Below are 23,564 nucleotides of genomic sequence, written 5' to 3' on the forward strand. Positions count from 1 at the left end.
TTGCTCTTTTTTTTTTTTTTTTTTTTTTTTTTTTTGCGAGATGAAATACAAAATGCTAGATCAGATTTGTCAAGCCTGTGTAGCTCAGTGGATGTGCCGTTTGGTACTCCACGGCGCTTGACCGCACGAAGGAAGACTTGCTTTCGAATCTAGTCAGTGACTAGAGGAAATTTTTCTAAGCCTTTTTTTTGAACAGTTCCCAAGTTAGTTGATCTCTGGCACAGGCAAGCGGGTTTTTTCTCCCAGAAACTCAGGTTTTTCGTCCCGTAAACTCAAGAAAATCGACCATAGAACCCACACTAATTTCAGACATTAAAAATATTGTGTTAGGGACCACGAGATGATGGCACTTGTTGAGCCACCTCTTCACTGCATGCTGTTTAATTAGTGATAGTCTTGGGTCAGCTATCTCTGATTGGCTACCAGTGGAGATTGAACTGCCCACTCAGTCTCCAAAAGTTAGATAGGGCAAAAAACGGCTTCTCCTACTCCCTATAAGGGAACAAAAAAGTATTAGCTGATTTTTTTTTAAATTTTTTTTTAGATCAGATTTGTTCTCAACTGAACAAAAAAGCATATCACTTCCATTGTATGCTAGCTAATTCAATATCTCCAAACATATGGAATGGTAAGGTCTGAAGAATAGACAGATTGTAAATATAAACTTCAGAAATATTCAAGCAACTATACAGTAGTTCACAAAAACAAAACCTTTCTGAATTCCAGTAAATTCATATTAAATTTTTCAAACTATAATCTTTCTAATATAGTAGCTTTATTTCTAAATAAGTAAGATGGAAAAATTATCTGGTTTATTCAAATATATTTACAAGAAATTTTTGTTACATATTACCACTAAAATGTATTAAAACAACTAAATGTCAGGAGAAATTTTGTTTTAAGACTTTGCACTGTTGATTTACCTTCAAACTTTTGTGTTGTAAATTTTTCAAACCAAAATCATCGCATGTAAAGAGCCCAATCTGTGTATCAGCACTTGGTTCTGTATGTATATGCTCAAGAACATACATATACGGGTATCCTTCAATTAATGCAGTTAATTAATCCCTCTATGTTACTGCGTATATCAAAATCACATTAATCAAATATAATAATCAATGGTTAAAATTAAAATTCGTCCATGATCGATTACTATATTAATAATTCGTTTTATATGGTATTCTTTTAGGAAAGATGAAAAAAAATGAATGCAAAATAAATGTTTATAAATACTTGTACCTACATTAGTTACTGCAATATTTTTTATCAAAAGAAGTTATCAAGAGTCGTTTGAACAGTTAGTTTTTTCTTATTGGCATAAATTGTACGATAACAAGCAAAATGACTCTCCAATCTCCTCGGCAAACAAGCATTCTTCGATTAACATCTGGATCCATATCCATTACTTGCTGCTTAAGCAATTCTAAACTAAGAAATATTCCACCCAGTTCTTTGATTGTTATCTCCTTTGGAACCTCATCTTCTCATTCCATTTGTTCGTTGTCTTTACATGCATGTTCTTCTTCAATTTCAAGAAGATCGTTGTCACTGAAATCTTTTGAATTTGAATCCAATAATTCTTTAACATCTTCTGCATTGAAACCAAGGTCTTCACCAATTGCAACAATTTCTTCAATCACGTTGTTCACAGGATTTTGAAAATAACCTACTCATTAACGCATTCTAGCAAAATGTTTTGACATGTAGCTAGAAGACACTTGCTCCCTCGAGTCACGAATGTTTTCAATTGCGTGTTTAATGTTAAATTTTTTCCGCAATTCTTGGAGCATAATTGTATTTTCTCCCATTGTTGTTTCTTACTGCCTTTTGAGAATGTCTTTTTATGAAAATAGGCTTTGAAAGTTGCGATGATGCTCAAGTCCATGTAGCAATGATGTCATATTTGATGGGGAAAATAAAACTTTCACATTCTCACACAGATCATTAAGAGAATTGAGATGACCTGGTGTGTGCTCTAAAAGCAAAAGAGCTTTGAAAGCTAAGTTATTTCTCTTGCAATAAGTTTCAACTGCCGGGCAAAAATAATACTTAAACCACTCTTCGAATAGACTTTGGGTAACCTAAGCCTTCTGATTCGCCCGCCAAATTGCAGGTGAAGAGCTCTTGTTAAATCCTTTTGAAGCCCCTGGGTTCTGAGTTCGATAGACAAGCAGCGGCTTCAATTTAAAATCTCTATTAGCATTCCCTCCAAGTGACAGTTAACCGATCTTTTGATACTTTATAGCCAGGCTGATTCTTTTTTTTTTTTTTGATATAAAAAGTTCGAGATGGCATTTTTTCCAGTAGAGGTTCCATCTACATTGAAAATTTGGTGGTAATTGTAATCATTTTCTTTGATAATTTTCTGCAGCTCAGCAGGAAATGTAGATGCAGCATCTTCATCAGCACTTGCAGCTTCTTTAGGTCCAGCCCTAGATTTAAAATTTTCAAGCCAGCCTTTACTAGCTGCAAATTTTGAATTGTCTTCATTATATTTAGTTCTTTAAGTCTTGAAAACAGGCTTAGAGCTTTGGCTGTGATATTATAGGCACTAATTGGAATTCTTTGATTGCAGTCTTCCAGCCAAATAATCAACAGATCTTCCATTTCAACCATTATAGCACTCTGGTTACGTGTGCATTGCATACTTACAGATGTAGATGCAATTTTACCTTACTCACAATACTCGTCAGCTTTGGATAAAATAGTCCATATTATAGAATTGTTAAAACCAAATTTGCTTCTAATCGTGCTTTTACTTTCACCACGTTTTAAATCTTTTAATTATATCAAGTTTTGTATCTAAGGTAATTGCTTTCTTCTTCTTTTTTTCACTTAATGACCCCGTTCCGAGATTGCTCTTATTCTTTGACATGATTAATGGGCTGTAAAATTTACGAAGAATGTAATTTGTAAAAATGTACAGCAGAACAACTGGAGCTTGTAATACACCCACTTTTAATGCTGGCAGCAAAGTAATTGGTTGGCACTCAGGCTCGTGGAGCATGGCTGCGTGGAAGAAATTACATCATCATGCTCATGCCACGAGGCTTGCATGTTTTTGCGTGGTAAATTTAAAGGCTCGTTAATCGAAACTCTTGCCATGTATATCAAGGGATTGTCGCAATTAATTTTCCCGCATTAAGTAAGGGATACCTGTACATATGCAGCAATGAGAAATTATAGTATTGTGAAATCCAAAGGTACTTTGATATTAAATTGAATCACTTCTCTTCATTTGGATTTTGTGAAGATGAATTTATTTTCTGGTGAAGGGATTCTACATTATATAACTGCTGTCAGCCATTTTTATATTAAAACTGTTATTTACATGACTGGCAAACTGATTTTGTCAGGGTTGATGTGATGTATTACTACCTCACACATGGGATCATAGAAAGGAGAAAACCACACTGTCCTTTTCCAGTTGATATATTCACACATCAGCACACCACCCCATGTAGAAATCTAGTATTACTAAATGCATTCTGTTAAGAGCCCATCCTATCTGTTCTTCATTCAAATTGTTTTAGAAAGAAATTTCAATCATTAACCAAACTATCTCCTTCCCAATAGGTACAAAATTATTAAAAGCTATTTTCTCCTGCTCGATTTAGTGATTTTCCTTCTGTCAGCTATTCTCCTGCTTCCACAATAAGAAATGACTCTTATATAATCTCCATCCCTTATATCAGAGGTATTTCTGAATGTATTTCTTGCATCCTTAGAAAATTTCTTCTTTCAATCATATTTAAACCTGTTAATCAAATCGGCTCTTTCTTGTTATCCCCAAAGGACAAATTCATGATAGCACTTTATAAACAATACCAAAAGGAGAAAAAAAAAATCAAAAACTTGCTAATATTTCACTGCCTTTCTACCCAGGATAAAGTACAGCCTTTGTTGCTACATAGTCTATTCATTTCTGTGTATTCCATATTTTTTGCCATTTAGCCCCACAGCTGTGAAACATTAAATACATTCCTAAGCCACCTGAACTAACAACAGAAACATCTATTTTATGGATATGTGTCTGAAGATTGAAAATAATAACTCTGTCTTTTTTAGACACACACGTCTTCCCTCAGGCTGCCTTTCATTCACGGTCTACTGCAAACCTACACACACAAGCCAATACATACAATAAAAATTCATACTACCATCTGGCACAAAAACTAGGCGTCATCATCACCCTCATACATAGAGCCCCCTAATAACAACTTGTTCCAATGAGCAGGTGCTGAATAAAGAATATGAAATTATTAGCCAAATTTTTTATAAAGTAAAAAAGAAAATGGCTACAACAAAAAAAGTTCACAATAATTCCATTAAAAGCAAAAAAAGATGACAAGAATGCCATACCATACATTAGGGGAATATCAGAAAAAATAGAACACTACATAAATACAACATTAAGGCAACCTACAAAATTAAAGTATACTCAGCTCATCCAAAGACCCCCTTCTCTACCTTACCCACCCAGGGGTTTACAAAATTCAGTGCACCTGCAACCTACCCTACATAGGGAAAATGGGGTGCACTATCCCAATAAGAGCAGACGAACATAAACACCACATTAAATTTTTCCACTATGGTGAAACAAGCCTTTCAGACCATGCACTTCAAACATGTCACAGAATCAACTGGAAAGGCACCAAGTCCCTACACTGCACCAAAACCTGGTGTGGAAGAAACTTCAAGGAAGTTTTGTGAGATGGTGAAACACCATCTGAATCTAAACAAGAATGACAGATTAGTAATTCCAACAATCTGGAGGACCCATCTGCAACCTATTTATCATCCAGAACATGACAACCCCAACACGAGAAAACCTTAATATAAGAGGACTATAGAGGTGTTTAATGTAATTCCATTATAAAACTTCATTTTTATTTGGAGATTTTTTTATCATCTGTATATTGTTATACTGATGTATAAAAAATTTATTTTATTTTGTTAAGTTATTTTTTGTATATATTTTATTTTTCACCAGTGGTCAGGCTAAGGTAAATGATTAATGCATTTAGATTTCTTACATTTTGTGTAATGTCATGTATCCTGTGCATGTGTGTGTATGTTTTAAGTTTTTAATAGTAGTAAGTAATTACTCCAATACATGTGGTTTTTCTCTCCATAAATTCTTCATTATGAATGACTTGCCAATATTAGCTGCAGGACCTTCTGGAATCATGCTAAATTTATCACAGGTGCTTGTACAAATTTGAACTTCTCTGCCACCCAAACCTCACCTTCAGTGACAATCTGTCTATTCTCCATATGCTTGCATTGCTGTCTTTTTGAATTTCCCATTTTTATTCCATTCTGTTGCACTGATGATTTAAGAAACTTCAATCAAATATTTTGGTTAAAGTTTCTTAAACCAAATATCTCTCCACTGTGTTCAAGTGTATTTTATGTTTTTATTCTATGAATTCAGCACAGTTTCTTCTTCATTGAAGTCTGTCTGATCAACTGCTTTATTTCTAACCCAGCTCTCTGAGATCTATAAACTAAAATTGGTTTGAACACTATCTTGTATATTACTCTGTTTGTGTTTTGGTGCATTTCTTTCTTAATTTACATACTGTTCTTTACATATTTACATAAGACTCCCCAGTACACTATTTTGTATAATATTTAATTTCCCATCTTCACTAAAAACTGTTAAGTTAAAATATTTTACTTATTATGTGGGTTTCTCATTTACAGTGCAGATGATGTTTTCAATATTTCTTCATATTTTCATAGTTTTGTCTGTTACTGCTGATTTTTCATACTAGATTTGTTATAGCAGTTATTCAATTTAGTTAATGAATCTTGGAGACTCCTGAGAATTAATTAAAAATTAATCGGGTTTTAAATTTCAAAAGGATGAATGTTGGAGAGGGTCCAGAGATGATTGACTAAGTTAGTCTCTGGAATGTGGAATATGAGGACAGATTGAGAGAATGCAAATTACAGAACTGCTAATAAAGCATTCATGCTCTTTGCTCTCTGCCTCTTTCATCACTCATACCTAGGCAACACACTGCCTACCTTTCTTATCACACTTATCCTATTATCCTTCTCAACAACCTGCTGATATCTAATTTTACGTGTTCCCAGTTAAGTCATTTGTCCTTATTACCACTACCAACTCTTTGGCTCACTTATTTCTCATATCCAATGCCTCAATCACTGTTCATCTTAACTCCAGGAAAACAAATCTTTTGCATCTTCTCGTTTGCCATACCTCTAATAATCGAATCCCTATAGAATGCTACTCACAGGTCTTTTGTTACCTCTTTCTTGCCAATATCATTCATTTTCTCCATTTTCAATCTTCCATACATATCTTGAATTCTTTTAGTTTCACTCCAGATTCGTTTCATCTTTTGCCTCATCATAACCAATGTAGCTTTCAAATCTTGTTAAATTTTGCTCATTCACTGTCTTAATTTTATTGCCAGCCATACACACCTTACGTTTTTAATTGCACTTTATTTTTTAACTTTTGCTACATTCATATCACTTTTATCTTTCTTACCTTTTTGATAAGTTTATCAGATTGCTCATTTGCTTTTTCAAAACTTTACCATTTTTTCACTCTCTTTTACACTGTCCCTCTTTTCTATCTAACGAGCACTCATCCTCATCATGGCATTCTTGCTACTAACACTTTCAGTTACCAACACATTACTACTCAAGTCCTCATTCAGATCACACTTTGCACATGCCCACCTTCCATCTGTCTTAAATATCTATAATTTATCTACATAATGGAAGGAATACATGTTGCACACCTCTCATTTCACGAAACGACTGAAATCGAAGTTCAATTCCTATAAAGTCACTGTCATCTTTCCTTTGCCAGTTATTATACTAAGCTCTAAGTTTAACAACTTTGTAAAAAAAAAAAAAATTAAACAAGCTTACACATTAGAAACACTGCAAATGCACTTTTACTTTTATAGCAACTCTTACTCATATATTTTCTTATTAAGTTTCTAACACTCTCCTATTCTAAGAGGTGAATTTTAAACTATTAGATGTAGATTCTTTTTTCTTTTGAAATATGCGGTTCTTTTTATGAATTCAAATCGGCTTTCAACTAGCATGTGATCATTATCAATTTTGCTCCCTCTAAAAACCCTTGTATTCTTGATTATTATTTAGTTTGTTAATAATAATGTAATCTATTATTGATTTAGTTCCTCTTGCTTCCCACATGTACTTATGTATATTTTTGGATTGTTAAATATGCAGAAGTCTCTTAATAAAATTCCATTGTTATTGATTCTCTCTCTGATCCAATGCATGCTGTTATTGGGTTACTTCCCACTCTAGCATTGAAATCTCCCATCAAGATTATTGCTTCATTTTTATTTGTTTCATCAATACATTCCTGAAGTTTTCTGTAAAAAAAAAATTCTTCTGTCTCTTCCTCTTTTCCATCTACTGGCACATAAATTCTGAAATGATGCATAATTTTCATTCTAACTTTGATATTTTAAGAATACTTGTGACATAAAGATTGTATAATATAAGTATGTACACACAAGAAAGATATTTAATTAGCCAAATATTTTGGTCTGAAAATTGCAGACCATCTTCAGTGGCAATAAGGAACAGTTTTAAAATACAAGGTGGAATATTAACAATAGATCATTTATAAATAGAACAAGCCACATGATGTTATATCACTAAGTATTAAAGAGAAATATTTTTAAGCAGACATGATTGAATTAAAAATATTAATTTAATTATTTCAATTTTAAATAACATAAAATTAATGAGTTATCCTGATTAGACTTGCCCAGATTTTTGATAGATATACAGTCATTCCGATTCAGGTTAGGACAATGGAGTAAGGCCTCTATGCTTTCTTTGAATAAACATTCAAATTTATAGCGGGATCTATGTAAGAGGAGAGTTTTTGACCAAAGGATGTTGTAGTTAGTTCCTATCCTGTGCTAAGCCAATTCAGATTTTTTGGGTTTGTTGTGATGAATGGAGAATTGATGTTTTTGGATTCTTTTTTCTAGAGAGCTTCCAGTTTGTCCAAAATAGGAGAAATCACAGTTGCAGGGAATTTGATGAACTCCAGGAAGAGACATAGTTGAGCATTTGTCTTTAGAAGAAGGAAAATGGGAAGATAATTTGTTAATAGGTGAATAAGCAGCTGTTAACTCGTATTTCTTCAGTATTCTTGAAATAGGTTCTGAAATCTCGGAGATGTATTGAATCTTTGTTTAGTGGTGGATTATAAGAATTGAAGATGTTGTGTACTCTTTTCGGAAAAGCCATTGAGTTTCATGTGTTGTTGGATAGTAGAAACTTCTTTCTGTAGAAAATTAGAAGTAGAACAATTAATTTTGGCTCCTCTGATTAGACATTTTATGATTCCTGTTTTTTGACAAGGATGATGGGCAGATTCTTTAAGAATATAATGACCTGTGAACGTTGGTTTCCTGTAAACTGTAATTGTAAGAGTATTGAAGGTGACCGGATGAGGAGATCGTCTAAAAATGATAACTAGTTGTTTTTTTCCATTTCCATAGTAAACTTTATACGATGATGTAAGGAATTGATTCTGTTTAAAAAAGAAGGTAAGGGGTCTTTGTTGTGAGGCTACAGTAAAGATGTCATCTATATATCTTACCCAAAAGGATGGTTGAGAGAATATAGATGAGGACTTTTTATAGATGTTCTAAATAAAAGTCGGCTAAAGCAAGAGAGAGAGAGAGGACTACCCATGGCTGTTCCTTCTACTTGGCTGTAAAATTTGTTTTGACATAAGAAATATCCAGAGTGTATTACGAAATCAGATAGTTTTATAATGTCTTCTGGAAAGATGTTTGCCAGTAATTTTAAAGTCTCTTTGAAAGGTACATTTGTATATAAAGATTCTATATCAAAGCTCATAAGATCTGTAGATTGCAATGAGATATTTTTCTAAGAAATCTGAGGAGTTTTTAAGAAAGGAACTAGAGTTGCCTATGTGAGATTTCAATAATTTAGCTAGATGTTTGGCTATACGGTAAGTAGGAGAATCAATAAAATCTACTATTGGACGAAGAGGAAAGTCAATCTTGTGTATTTTAGGAAGATCATAGGAGGTCTTGCAATATGAGTTTTAAGTCTTTCAATTGTGTCACTATCTAAACTGATGACTTCATCTAGGAGAGGATTTAATTTCTTTAGTTGTCTGTCGGTTGGATCATAATCAAGTTCTTGATACGTGGAGCGATCTCGAAGTAAAAGAGAAAGTTTTCTTCTGTAATTTGTGGAGTCCATAACTACTGTTGCTTTCCCCTTGTCAGCTTTGGTAATAATGAGGTGATTGTTTTTCTCAAGGACTGTAAAGATTTCATTTCAGAAGGAGATATGTTGGAAGGAGGAAGTTTGGCCTTAAGTAGAGAAGAAGCGACTTCTAGGCAAAGAGTATTAGCTTTATCACTAGTTAGATGACTGAGGTTCAATTCGATGTTAACTAGGAAATCTAGATATGATATCTTATTAGGAAAATAGAAAAATCGTGTCGTTTTGAAACGATGAGGGTTTCGCTATTAGTTAGAGGATGTCCGGATATGTTGATGATCCAATTATCTGGAGCTTTGAAGGGCTTGAATTGTTTAGAAGAAAGAGCTTCATATTTGCAGTTTAGATGTTGACTTAGTTTATTATATGCTCGTTGAGTAGAACATTTAGCTACATTTAGAACTATGTGTGAAAGATGTCGATCCAAGTTTGTGGAAATATAGGTGCGAAGATCAGAAATATGATGACTGTTAATAGCAAGATCATGTTTAGCAGCTTTAAGTTGATTGCAGATTAAAGATAAGCTGGTGTTCCAGTAAATATTATGAGCTCCACAAGATTTTATAGTTTCTTTAATCTTAGCGAAATTGGGAATAATCTTGTTATTGCGGCAATTTTTTAAAAAAATTGATCTTCGCTCGTAACCTACCTTGTATAACTGAAAGTTTTCCTAATTTACTGGTTATTTTGGTGGCATTTTCCCTGTGAAGGATTAAAATTTGATATTTTAAGGATACTTGTGACATAAAGATTGTATAATATAAGCACTGTTTTTAAAACTGTTCTTGCATTGCCACTGAAGATGGTCTGCAATTTTCAGACCGAAATATTTGGCTAATTAAATATCTTATGTGTACATGCTTATATTATATTATACATTCTAACTTTGATTATTCTGTCTGATACACAAGTGTAATCTAAAATTATGTTTTTCCATTGTTTATTAATCCAAATTGCAACCCCAGGTAAAGCCCATTTGTTTTCTGGAACTCTGGAGAAGATCATGACATAATCTTCCAGAATTAGATATCCCCTTTTCTCTTTTTGTCTTGGTTATTGCTACTATATCATTGTTTCTGTTTTTTAGTTCTTTGTTTAGCTCGTCAATTTTATGTGTGATTCCATGAACATTCCAAGTAGTTATTTTTCATTTTTCAAAAAGTCTCTGTCCATTAGCTGGGTCAATTCTGATTAAATCCATCCTATTTTTCTTCTTCAGAGCTTTGGGAGTAATTGTAAATTTCCCCTGGATAAGCTACCAATCTTTCACAGGGCGAGTTAGGTGGTGGGGCTGTCGCCTTAAGGCCTCTGAACCTGCCTTCTGAGAGAGAGAGAGAGAGCATACTTCTACTGTGTGAGATGGAAGAAAATAGTATAATAAGAAAGACTACTCTAATAGCATTGGGGGGGGGGCAAGAGGAGTAACGAGAAAGAAGAGTATGGACCAGTCTATAGATAATATACAGATGTATATTATGTGAAGCAAGTCATGGTCCAACATTAGGTACTTGGGTTCGTCGCTCCCATACCCACCAAAGTGAGCCCTTGAGGAACAATTAATTATTCCAAAAAATGTTATCCGAAATGGGAGTTGCCTTTTCACAAACATTCCAGCAAAACTCCATAATTGCAGAGCAATCAATTTTTTTCAACATATAACAAAGCATACATAAGTGTTCCCATAAGTATTCTTGGCACTGTTAAGTGCTTAATATCTGGTGAGAAAAAGATATAACCGAAAAAAATGCAAAGAAAAAAAAGTGTTTTAACATAAAATCCTCTTTTTGACCTGATTTTATTTGCTTCGTTAAACTTGATTGGCTGTAACAGTTTTAATCTTGATATGAAAACATTATTTTAAAATTGCTTTTGGCAAGAAGCATGTTCATTTGTATTTGGAGAAGCTGTAATTTTTATGGGAAGTAAACTTTAATAAAAGAAACTGTGGAATTTTGGTATTATGATGAAATAAAACTTCATAATGACTGCATATTGTGAAATCTTCCAAGGACAAATTTTTCCCCTCTCATTTAAACTGTTTTAATTACATTATATAGGCTTCTCAAGAGAGAACCTCCTCAAGATCAGTGTCTAAATAACTACTAAATCTTTGAAAACATTTAACAAAGATGTGCTTAACTTCTCCTGTAGCTCATTCCATATGCCATAAGAACCTATCTGATTTTTCTAATCATCTTGATTCAGTGTCCAATCAATTATAAAGTTTCTCCCAAACTTGCCTTTTGCTTATGATCAGTTATGCTCTTTCCAAAATAGTGTTTCTCTTAATAGGATTTTTTTTTCAGTTGGAGCTGTGTATGTGTGTTTATATGTATATATAAATTTCAGATCACTACTCGTAAAAACTTGTCACTTTACAGTTGTTAAAGTAGCATTTACTGTGTATTTGATAGAAATTTAGGCTCTTTAAGCTTATAAAACTAATCTTAACTTATTTACAGTGGAATTATCCTATACCAATGGCATCTTGGAAAATAGGTCCAGCTTTAGCTACAGGAAACACTCTTGTTTTGAAGCCTGCAGAACAGACTCCCTTGACTGCTCTCTACTGTGCCAGTTTGATTAAAGAAGCTGGCTTTCCTCCTGGTGTAGTTAATGTGGTGCCTGGATATGGACCTACAGCTGGTGCTGCTATTACAGAACATCCTAATGTCGATAAAGTTGCATTTACTGGATCAACTGAGGTAATCTTATTTTTGTAAGCCAAAATATAATCTCAGTATAAATTGCTTCATTTTTTTGTCTGTTTAATTTTATCATCAGATTATTTATTTCTTAAACTTTATTTTCATCCTCGCTCCACATTAACAGGTCTATAGCAACATCCAACAAGGGGGCAGTGGAATTTTATTTCCTCTTAGGACACTTAGACTTGCTATTTCTGAACTAATCTAAGTCTTAGAAATACTTGATAGTAATCATCTTAATTGGAGGAAAAGGTAAAGGCTTTGATTACTCTCAGTGCTATTGAGAAAGAAAAGAGAGAACACTTAGCCAGAAGTCATGCTGAAGTGCCTCAAGCTATAGTGAGAGATACATCAAGAATGTATCTCTCGCTACAGTTTTAGTTTAGAATGTCGTTTTAGTTTTCAATTGTTGATTAGTAGACATCCTAACATAGAAAGAAATACAGACATTTCTTTTACAGGCTGATATAGTATTTATGCTAAAATAAGTTCTTAATTTATAATGATCAGTTTCATTTTTATTCTTGAAAAATTGTAAATTATTTGATACAATTATCTTGAAAAAGAGGATTTGGATTTTTTTAAAAGAAAAGGAGCATGTGCTTTACATAATCTTATTTTTTGGAGAGTGGGGGAGGGTTACAGACCTATTCAGTCTGCAGATATTTCAGAGAATTTATTTTATAAATAGTTCGCAAGACAACTGTTACAAACATAATCACTTGGGAAACATGCCCATTTATTTTAATGTAAATAGTAGCAAAGGTTTTAGCTACTTCAATGCCACGTACTAGAAGAAAATGTCGTTATATCTGCTGATGTTAGAACTCTTACATAAATAATTTTTTCTGACATGATTTCTCTATAATAAATTTAGTTTAATCCTTTATCCAAGTATAAGCAAAACAAAGTTTGTGCCTGAAGTATCTTCAGGACTGAGGCAACTCGTGGTAAAGGTGAACCAAGCTCTCATCACTTCTTGTCTTAGTATCTCCCATAATCCTTGCAGACATGTATGATGCTGTGCATTAAGGGAAAGGCCACTACCCAGACTGGTTTCGACCTTTATTAAGGTCTAGTCAGTCGGAGCCAGACCCAGAGGTGGTGATACAAAGGTGGAAGCAATGGAGAAGTCATCTTTACCTGAGTTGCCTCAGTCCTGAAGATACTTCAGGCGCAAACTCTGTTTGCTTACACTTGGATAAAGGATTAAACTAAATTTATTATAGTCCAACCAAGTGGGGAAAAAAACTTCCAACATCTTTCTCTAAATCAAGAGTAATTTAATAATAAGGTGAGACCTTTTGGCAACTTGTACAGGTAAAGATGACGTCTCCATTGCTTCCACCTTCGTATCACCACCTCTGGGTCTGACTCCCACTGATGAGACCTCAATAAAAGTAGAAACCAGTCTGGGTAGTGGCCCTTCCCTTAATACATAGACATTATACATGTCTGCAAGGAGATGTGCTTTGCATTATGGGAGATACTAAGACAAGGGGTGATTAGAGCTTGGTCCACCTTTACAAGTTGCCTCAGTCTTGGAGATACTTCAGGTGCAAACTTTATTTGCTTACACTTGGATAAAGGATTAAACTAAATTTGTTATAGTCTAACCAAGTGGAAAAAAACTTCCAACATGATTTCTCTATTAGTTATAACGTAATCAATTTACAGATTTTTGCCTTCTAGCATTCTCCTATGTTATATGCAGTGATTTCTTCTTTGTACTATAAGAAAAAAAATCAGATACTACAAGAAAAATATGTAGTATTTTCTTTTTCATTGGGTAAATTTACAATGTTCTTTCTTTTTGAAAAGAAAGTACAAATGATTTTTTTCTTACTATTTTTGCTATTATAACATCTGATACAATTATAAGAGTGACATTTTACCGTTTTTCTCCCACTCGAGAAAAAGAAATATGACAATGTTGATTCTGTCGAACTTCATTGTAGCAGAAATTTTTATTACAAATAAGTAAAAGTATTACTTTCTGTAAAATTGGAGCATAATATCTGAACTAGCAGAAAATATATACGTATCAATTTGAATCGTAACTGTTACATTCATTTTGTAATGGCCAATTATACAGGGAAACCAAGAAGGTGAAAGTGCAAAGAACAGTAGATTACAATATAAGGGAAAAAAAATTAGTGATGTAATTAAAGAATTTAATGTTATTCTCTATAAATCAAAGTCGCTCAAGCACGTCCTTCAGGAAATCTGTGTAGTATTCTTAGAAATATGATTTTGAACAAAAATATAACATAATCTTGAATGTCGGCAGCCAGTTTTATTAAATAATATTTTAAATAATTATCGTGAATTAATTTCTTCGAGAACAAAAAAATATTTTGTGGAGTAAGCATTAGAAAAATTAACACAAAAAAAAATTAAAAATGAAATTGGTTCTCGAAGTAAGGCAATATTTAAGTGAAGAAACCATGCAAGGATCTTTTATTTTGTCCAGGCATTAAAATTTTATTGTACAATAAAAAGAGAAAATAAAAATAATTTCTATATTTTTAGTGTATCCAATATAATTAAGATTCAGTTATCCAGCATAGAACAAGAAACGGTGTCTCTTGTTATAGGATTATAGTGTTATAGATCTTGTTATGTTTCTTGAGATAATCTGATTAAGTGTTCTCTGCAGTGTGTGGGGGTTTATCACACCTTCTAAATGACATGATGGCCAAATTGCACTTCTTATCCATGTTCTTTCAACAGGTCCTCTGAATCATACCCAGATTTAGCTGGATGTCTATAGACATCCTCGCTGGTTGGGGGTTAATGTACTACAAATTTAGTCTTTTTGGATATTAACATCTCTACCAGCCAGGACCTGCATACAATCTGAAAGAACTTGGATAAGTGCAAGTTGACCCTTGTATCCATTACAAGGGTCAACTTGCACTTGTGATTAAGTGTTTACACTGAGGAAAACACTTAGAACCACTTAATGTGTTTATAGGCATAGATGTAACATTCATTGCTACGGCCTTATACCTAGAAAGAAATAACAAGAAATTCAGTTCCTCACTCTATGCTGGATAACTGGAATTTTAGACTAAATGTCTACAAATTATTTATTTAGTTTTTACTGCCAGGACAAAATAAGATCCTTTCATTCTTTCTTCAAATAGAATATTGTATCACATTTGAAAGGTAATAGCATTATCCATTTTTGTGCTAATTTTGTCTTATTTCTTAGTCGGCAACACGTTTGTTTATTCTTGAAGAACTTGATTCAAGATACTTTTTTTTGTCAAACAGCTAAGTTAATGAAAAATGTAAATTTTAAATGGGCCCCATACATTCCAAAATTTAGCTTGATTTTTATTCATAATCATAGTTTGAAATATACTTCACAGGTTTCTCAAAGGTCTGCTTTTAAGAATTCTCTTCTAGAGAACTACACAACAATCTCTAATCATATCGCAAAATGAATAATCTATATAATGTAATCTGCAGTATTCTTGTTATAAATTTAAATGATTTATGAAGTAAATTGTTGTGTGTGTGTGTATTTTCTATACCTAGTTTAGATATTATGCAACAATTTTGAAGTAGCAATACTTTCGCTATAGTTCATCATCAAATTCCTGCCATGTACCCTCAAGCGGTGTACAGGATATGACAGTACTACATGAAAAAATTACATCATTACTAACTTCCTATCTACAATTTTCCTCCAAATCAGTCTGTTACTTGTCAAGACTCCAACATTATCAGATCTTATATTTCTATCGTCTAAGGCACTTTGTACCATATCAATCCACCTATATCTTGGTCTTCCTCTGGGTCGTTTTCCTGCCAACTTGGCAGAGAACACTTGTTTTGCTAATCTTTCCTCTCCCATTCTATTTAAGTGACCATACCACCTGAGATTAGCTCTGCTAATGCATTCCTGGATGCTGACAATGTCAAGTTCTTTCCTAATATCCTCATTTTTAATATGATATTGCCATTGATGCCATCTGTTCATGCTACTAATCTTTCTCAGGACTCTCATATCTGCGGTCTCTAGTCTTTGGTCAAGTGTTTTACTTCTGACCCAGCTCTCAGATCCATAAGTTAAAACTGGTTTGAACACTGTCTTGTATACAGCTAATTTAGTGTTCCGACTAATTTCTCTCTTATTCCATATGAATTTATTCAATTGACTTCCCACCATACCAGCTTTGCTGATTCTGTTGTCTATTTCTATATTTAATTTAACATCTTCAGTAAAAATCGTGCTTAAGTAGCTGAAATGTTTTACTTGTTCCACAGGTTCTCCATTCACAACACAGTTGACATTTTCAATGATTCTGCTTATTTTCATTGTCTTTGTCTTTTTATTGCTGACCTTCATACCATATCTATTACAACAGCTATTCAATTTAGTCAGAGAATCTTGCAGACTTGTAGCGGATTTATTTAGAAGTATAACATCATCCGCATAAAGCAAAGAGCTGACATTAACATTTCCAATTTTGATATCAGGTTTAATACCACTTTCCTTCATAATGTGATCCATATAGATAATGAATAACAGAAAGGATAATGTACATCCTTGTCTCACACCAGATTTAACATTAAACCATCTTCCTGTACTTCCTTCAATTCTAACTGCTGACTTACAACTCAAATAAAGACTAAGTATCGCTTGATATAATGCCCCATTGACACCATATAACTGCAGCATATTGAATAGCTTCTCTCTTGGCACCTTGTCATATGCCTTTTCCAAATCGACAAAACTTAAAAACAGATCTTTGTTATATTCCCATGCTTTCTTGACTATTTGTCGTAAAGTGAAGATCTGATCCTGACAGCCTCTATTTGTCCTGAATCCAGCTTGTTCTTCACCAAGCTTTTCTTCCACAATTCTTCTCAACCATTTCTCAAGTATACTTGCATAGATCTTGCCAGGAACACTCAGTAGGGAAATACCTCTGTAATTCTCACATTCAGTTTTATTTCCCTTTTTTATATATGGGTACTATGAGAGCTCTACTCCAATCATTGGGAATTCGTCCCTCTGTCCAGGCTTTCTGAACTATGCAGTGCAGCCACTGTATGACTTTTATACCATCATACTTCAGCATTTCTGGTCGAATATCATCTACTCCTGCTGGCTTTGATGGCTTTTTCTACTTCAAGTATGGATATGTATTCCAGACTGCATGCCTGGTCAGTGTTTTTTACCACTGTGCTGTCATCACTGCTTCTTTCACTTAGTAGTTTTTCAAAGTAATTACTGCATACTTCAAGGATATCTTTTTCTTCTGTTTTCATGTCACCTTTATCATCTCTAACTCCTTTTACAGCACTCCTTCCTCCATTCCTAAGCTTCTTCAACAACCTCCAGAATATTTTGCCACCTTCTTGATATTTTTTTTTTCTATATTCTTGCCAAAGTCCTCCCATGACTTTTGTTTAGCTAGTTTTACACACTGTTTAGCTTTCTTACATTTGTCTCTGTATTCTGTAAGAGTAAAAGCTGACTTATTTGCCAGGAACTTTTGATATGCTTTCTTCTTTTCCTTCACTGCCTCTTTAACTTCCTTTGTCCACCAGGGAGTTGTGATTTTTTTATCCTTGCACACAACCTCACCACATGCCTCTCTGGCAGAATTGATCAATGTTTTCTTCAGAGTTTGCCACTGAATCTCCAAGGTTTGATTCCTGTTCTCAAACTCTTTCATTTTCTTTTCAATAATCTTTCTGTATTTTAGTCTACAGTTCACATCTGAGAGCTGCTCAACTTTTATTCGCTTTAAAACTTTCTTACATGTTATTCTTTTCGATATGAAATTCAATTTTATCCTGCTCAAGACTAAATAGTGATCATTTCCAATTTCAAATCCCCTGTACACTCTGGTGTCTTGCACCAGAGTGTACAGGGGATTTGAAATTGGAAGAAAACAGGGAGAAAACATCACTATCAACAATAACATAGTCAATGAGACTTTTCTTATTCCTAGCCTCTTCTCTCCATGTGAATTTGTGCACATTTTTATGTTGGAACATGGTGTTAGTAATAACCAGTCCATGTCCTGAGCAGAAATCCAACAGATATTTGGCATTATTATTATCTTTGCTCTTTTCTCCAAATTTTCCCAAAATATTTTTGTATGTCTCGCAATCATTTCCTACTCTGCTATTTAGATCCCCAACAAGGACCAACTTTTCCTTTTTCATTGTGTCAGTTGCTTTTTCTAAAGCCTCAAAAAATTCCTCCACTTCTACCTTAGTAGAACCTTCTGTGGGACCATGGGCACAAATAACTCATTGTCCAGTTCCCCATTCTCATACTCTACTTGAGACTGACTGCCATTCAAGAAGATTAGCCTCGTATTTTGTGTTGAATACTATGGCTACTCCTTATTTTCTTTGATTGTCATTGCCTGAATATAACATTTTGTATTTATTGCTCAGAAAGATCTCACCAGTTTTGGTCTTTTTTGTTTCAGTCACCCCTATTATTTTGATCTGGTACTTATCTAATTCCTCAGCTAGCTCCATTTCTTTGCCATTCAGACTTCTTACGTTGATAGTACCGATCTTTAACTCTGGTGATGTTGAGTTGGGGTTTATTTTCAGATTTATTCCAGTAGCTGACTTTTCGCTGTTCGCCCTGGTTCCCTGCCGAAAACAACGGGGGGCCTTGTTTAACCGGGCGACGCCCCAGCCGGCATGAAATTTTGTCATGTTGTACCAGCATTTTTTATTTTGGTTTAACCAATAAGAATACAATTTGATCGGCTAAATCCCAAATTGTTAGCCCATCCTCGTTCGTTCAGTATCCAAGTAGATACCCAACAGGGTGCACCACGAGAAGGTGAGGATTGGACATTAGGTCAGAAGCCCTGGTCGGTTTTCCGCATTCCTTTAAAGGCTATGTGGAGGTCTCCTCTCAGTTATACAGCTTTGACCCTTAAGCACCCCTTTCGCTATAGTTTATCATTCAAAATACATAAGTGCATATGTTCAAATAAATTCCAAATTTCTACACAATAGAACTATAGAAATGAGGGTTTTTTTTTTTTTTCCCCCAACCAGCAACTTATGGTTGGGAAAAACATAATTAATACTAGGTGGGTTTATAGGTCATAATAGTTATTTAATTAAGCCTACTAGGTTTGTAACATGTTCTAGTGGCTTTGTCTGGATTAAGAACAAATAAATATATGAAAGTGATAAATATGAATCGTTACATAACTAAAAACCAAATGTATAGGAACTGTCACACACACAAATTCATATTTATTGCTTATTGTATATTTGTTCTTCCTACCCCAGACATAGCCACTAAAATGTGACTTAACTAGTAGGTTTAATTAAATAATATTATGGACTATAAACCCAGTGTTAGTTATTTCTTTTGTTAGAACTATAGAATTGTTGGTAGTACTCGACTAAAAGTTGGATAAACATGTGGAATAGACGTTCTTTTATCTGTATGGAAATCGCTGGAATCAGTTGATTATCCATAATATTTTGTTTTACTGAGAAAGTAGGCATTTTACTCTTAAGAACTTGGTCTTTTTGACCATTAGGTAGATTGCAGCCATTTGTCATGAAGAAAATAAGAAATAGTTGGAACAATTTTGGACCTTACAGAGCATGCCATCACTTCTGCATGAGTACAGCAATCCTCTGATTAGTGTCATTTTTTTTTGATACCCAAATTCGATTAGTGCATCTATATACATCTTAAAAATAAATATTACAGATTTTAAAAGTTTTAGATCTATACATTTTTTATGGCTAACTATTTTAAAAAATCACTCGCCAGGATGAAATAATTTAGTTAGCGATTTGAAACATTTTACAAAGTTATTTTTTAATGGCGCACTACTCTATTTCCATATACACTATGTTCCAAATTTACCACCAAAATTGATGTCGTCTGCTTTGCATAGCATTTTGCTGATCATATCTTGTGCAATTGTTTTCCTTGCTTTTTTATTTTAAATTATTTTCCTAACGTTTAATCATGACTAAAAGAATTAGTGAGCAAAAAAGAGAAGTGTGAAAATGATTTGAAAAGTAATCTGATTGGAAGATAAACTTGAAATAATTAATAAAGAAAAATGAACAAGGAGAGTCCAGAGCAAAGATAGGACAAGAACACAAAAATGGGTGAATCAACTGCTGAATACAAAGAGAAAGGTAAGGCTGCTTCAAGTTCATCATGCATGCACTCGAAATCAAAGTATTATAATGATTGAATTAGAGTCTTCTTTTTACATCGATCGAAGATTATAACCAAAAACAGATCCTGCTAAACACTGACTTTATTAAATCAAAAGTCTCTTTGTAACCTGGAAAGAAAGGGCTATCAATGATGGAAAAGAACAATTCCATGTTTGTGCTAGGTGATTTGAGCATTTCAAAAAGAGAAATAGCCTACATATTGTTCTAATCACAGTCAGAGCTGCAAGTGCAGATAAGGAGATATCCAGAGATTTTGAAGAAAATTGTGTAAGGAGACTATTGTGATCAACAAATATTTAATGTCAATGTTTTTTTTTTTGAAGCGAATGCCTTCCAAGACTTTTCTCGCAAAATTAGAGAAATCTCAGCCTGGTTATAAAGTCACCAAGTCGAAGGAAATTATTGCTAGCAATATTTGAGCCATTTGGAAGCACATTCTTCTACATTGTGCAAATGATTTCAGAGGCTTTTCAAATTAATCTAATTAATTCTCATTCTGAGAAATGGGATGATTCCGACCTACTAAGATGCACACAGTGGGAAGATCCTGAAGAATATGAAAATTTAATCACTGACAAGCTCAAAGAGATTTCACAGAAACAATATGAAAATAGCAGAGATAAAAGAGCCAATAGGCTTCACTTCGGTGAAGTAAGTTTATTCAAATTAAGTGGATATTGAATCCAACCTTATTTCTTAGCCAAATAAGGAACTCAAAGATAGAAAATCTAAGGGTTTCATGCAGAATATAGAAAACTAAGTTCGGTGCGTCCAAGCATAAGCTAACACTTGGTACATGCTGGGGCAACTCGTAGTAAAGGTGGAGTAAGCTCCGATCACTGTCCTTAGTATTTTCCCATAATGTACAACACAACTCCTAGGAGATGTATGCTGTTATACATTATGAGAAGATCACTACCCAGACCGGTTTTGACCTTTTTTGAGGTTTCATCAGTGAGTAGGTAGACCCAGATGTAAATACTGAGGTTGCAGTAATGCAGAGCTTATTTCTTTACTGATGAGACCTCAGAAAAGATGGAAACCGATCTGGGTAGTGACCTTCTCTCATAATGTATAACAGCATACATCTCTTGGGAGTTATGTTGTACATTATGGGAATATACTAAGGACAGTGATCGGATCTTACTCCACCTTTACTACAAGTTGCCGCAGCATGTACCAGGTTGGCTTACGCTTGGACTCACCGACCTTTTATAGTTTTCTATATTCAGCATGAAACTCTTAGATTTTCTATCTTTGAGTTCCTTATTCAGCTAAGAAATAAGGATTCAATATCCACTTAATTTGAATAAATATGAAAATAGTTTTCGTACAATCAAAGTTCTTAAGTAGCAATGCTGAGAGACTGACTCTGGTGAAGAGAGAAAACCAGTAAAATTTGCAGAAGAGGCAATAGGGCCATACAGTCAGTTGTATGGGGAAAAAAATGAAACAGAATCCCACCAAACTATTAGCTTAATTCTTTGTTAAGAAGCAGAATAATAAATTTATATTCTGAATATGTTTTATTGTCTTTTAGCGTCATGGTTTTCCTTTAACTAGGCCCTGAGACATACCCTAATTCTTTTATAAAAAAAAGTAAGGTCAAAAAAGAAATCTGAAGAACAAATTATACTTTATCCCATATGTTTATTATATTCGATTAGTGCATTTTCGATTAATGTGCCTGTTTTAAAGAATGCATTAATCGAGGGATTGCTGTACTTTTTTCAAACACTATGTAAAAGTAGATTGCTTTATGAAAACAGTATCAAGTCATGAAACATTTTCATCCAACATTTCTCATTATTAATTCTTTTTTGATTTAGAATGTGCTGCTTTAGTATAGTCTGATACCATTTGCATTAAAAAGATGCTTGCCAAACAATGAAATAAAACGCTTAATCCATTTATAGTAACTTAACAATGGCATTTAAATAGGCACTGCAATAAGTCCTCTAATTTTAAATTCAGAGAATTTATTGAAAATTAACCCAAATGTTTATTGAACCACTTTAGTATATATATAGTCCTTTTTCCGTGTATTAAAAAAAAAAAAATTTTTTTTTTAGGTAGGAAAATTGATTCAGGAAGCAGCAGGCCGCAGTAATACCAAACGAATCACACTGGAAATGGGTGGAAAGAGTCCTCTGGTAGTTTTTGCTGATGCTAACTGTAGGTATTTCTCACTTTATTCTTTAAACTATTCTTCTAGAAATTCAAATAACTGGTTTAAAAAAAATAAAAGTTTCTGTTCCGAACTTTAAGTACAAGCATGTGTTCACCCAGGCCAACAAAACAAATTTTGGCTTTTGAATAATTACTTTCTGCCATATGAAAGCAATTAAGATGCAGATTAGTTAATTAAGATACATTAAGAGCTATACCAGCCATTTGAACTTTCAGTAAATTTTAAAGATCACTAGATCAAAATTGTGATGATAAAGAATACAAAACTTTCTTAAATTACAGGCCTCCATACTCTGGCATTTCGAACTGAGCTCTAACTCCTGATTGCTGGTTAATAAGCATTAATGCTGTAAAAAAAAAAAAAAAATTGCATGCAGTTGTCCTCTTCAAATGTTGAATTTTTTTCTGTAAATGTTATCATTTTATGTAAGGTTATTTACCAGTAATCCTATCTGGAAGTTTTGAATGTGGTTCAGTATGACACAAAATGCCACCTAACCCTGTAGCTAATAACCAAATTCTTATTTTGAAGCTTTCTATCATTTTGGTTTCCTTATGAGTTCTGTCAACTTGAGATTTGTGGAGAGAAGTTTTTCAATTATCTGTACTTTCACCTCTTAAACTCACTAAATTCAGCCAGTAGTAAGCAGGTGAAAAAAGACTTGGTTCTTTATTGGCCTGGTTGACCAATTGGTTTAGTATATTTGCTCTAAAATCAAGTTACGAACCCACCATAGGCATGGTCATAAGTTAAAAATGTCAAGAAATTATATTCTTGGTTTAATCCTTTATCCAAGTGTATTATAATTATGTGACATCTCCAGGGAGTCCAAAGACTCGTTGAGGGAAGACACCTACTCCACAATTGTCTCCACTCAGTACACCAACACCATCTACTGCCTGCCACCACCACTAATATTTCAGATAATCGCAAACATCCATGCCCACAGCAGGATTCAAACCCCACAGCCTTTTGGCTGGAGAGCAGATACACTAACTCCTCGGCCAACCAGACCGGCTAAAAATTGACAGTCTATTTTTCTACCCACTGCAGGGTGAAGGCCTCTCCCATTGTGGGAGGTTTTGGGTCTACTGCTACCATGGTGACCCAGTCCATATTGGGAGAAGACAATCGCAAGCATCCATGCTTACGTG

At 33.9% G+C, this 23,564-nt stretch overlaps 1 protein-coding gene across 1 annotated transcript in view; it reads left to right on the forward strand.

The window, feature by feature from the left end:
- LOC150093206 (aldehyde dehydrogenase 1A1-like) overlaps nt 1-23,564 on the forward strand; it is a 92,481-nt gene that overhangs the window by 34,693 nt on the left and 34,224 nt on the right. Inside the window, exons 6-7 of the mRNA XM_090413413.1 lie at nt 11,763-12,005; nt 22,292-22,394. Coding sequence (XP_090269539.1) covers nt 11,763-12,005; nt 22,292-22,394 — 346 coding nt within the window. The remainder of the gene's footprint in view (nt 1-11,762; nt 12,006-22,291; nt 22,395-23,564) is intronic.

The sequence above is a fragment of the Typopeltis vanoorti genome, chromosome 24, assembly GCF_054136105.1.
Source record: "Typopeltis vanoorti isolate ZY-2024b chromosome 24, IOZ_Tvanoo_1.0, whole genome shotgun sequence".
NCBI classification, from domain to species: Eukaryota; Metazoa; Arthropoda; class Arachnida; order Uropygi; family Thelyphonidae; genus Typopeltis; species Typopeltis vanoorti.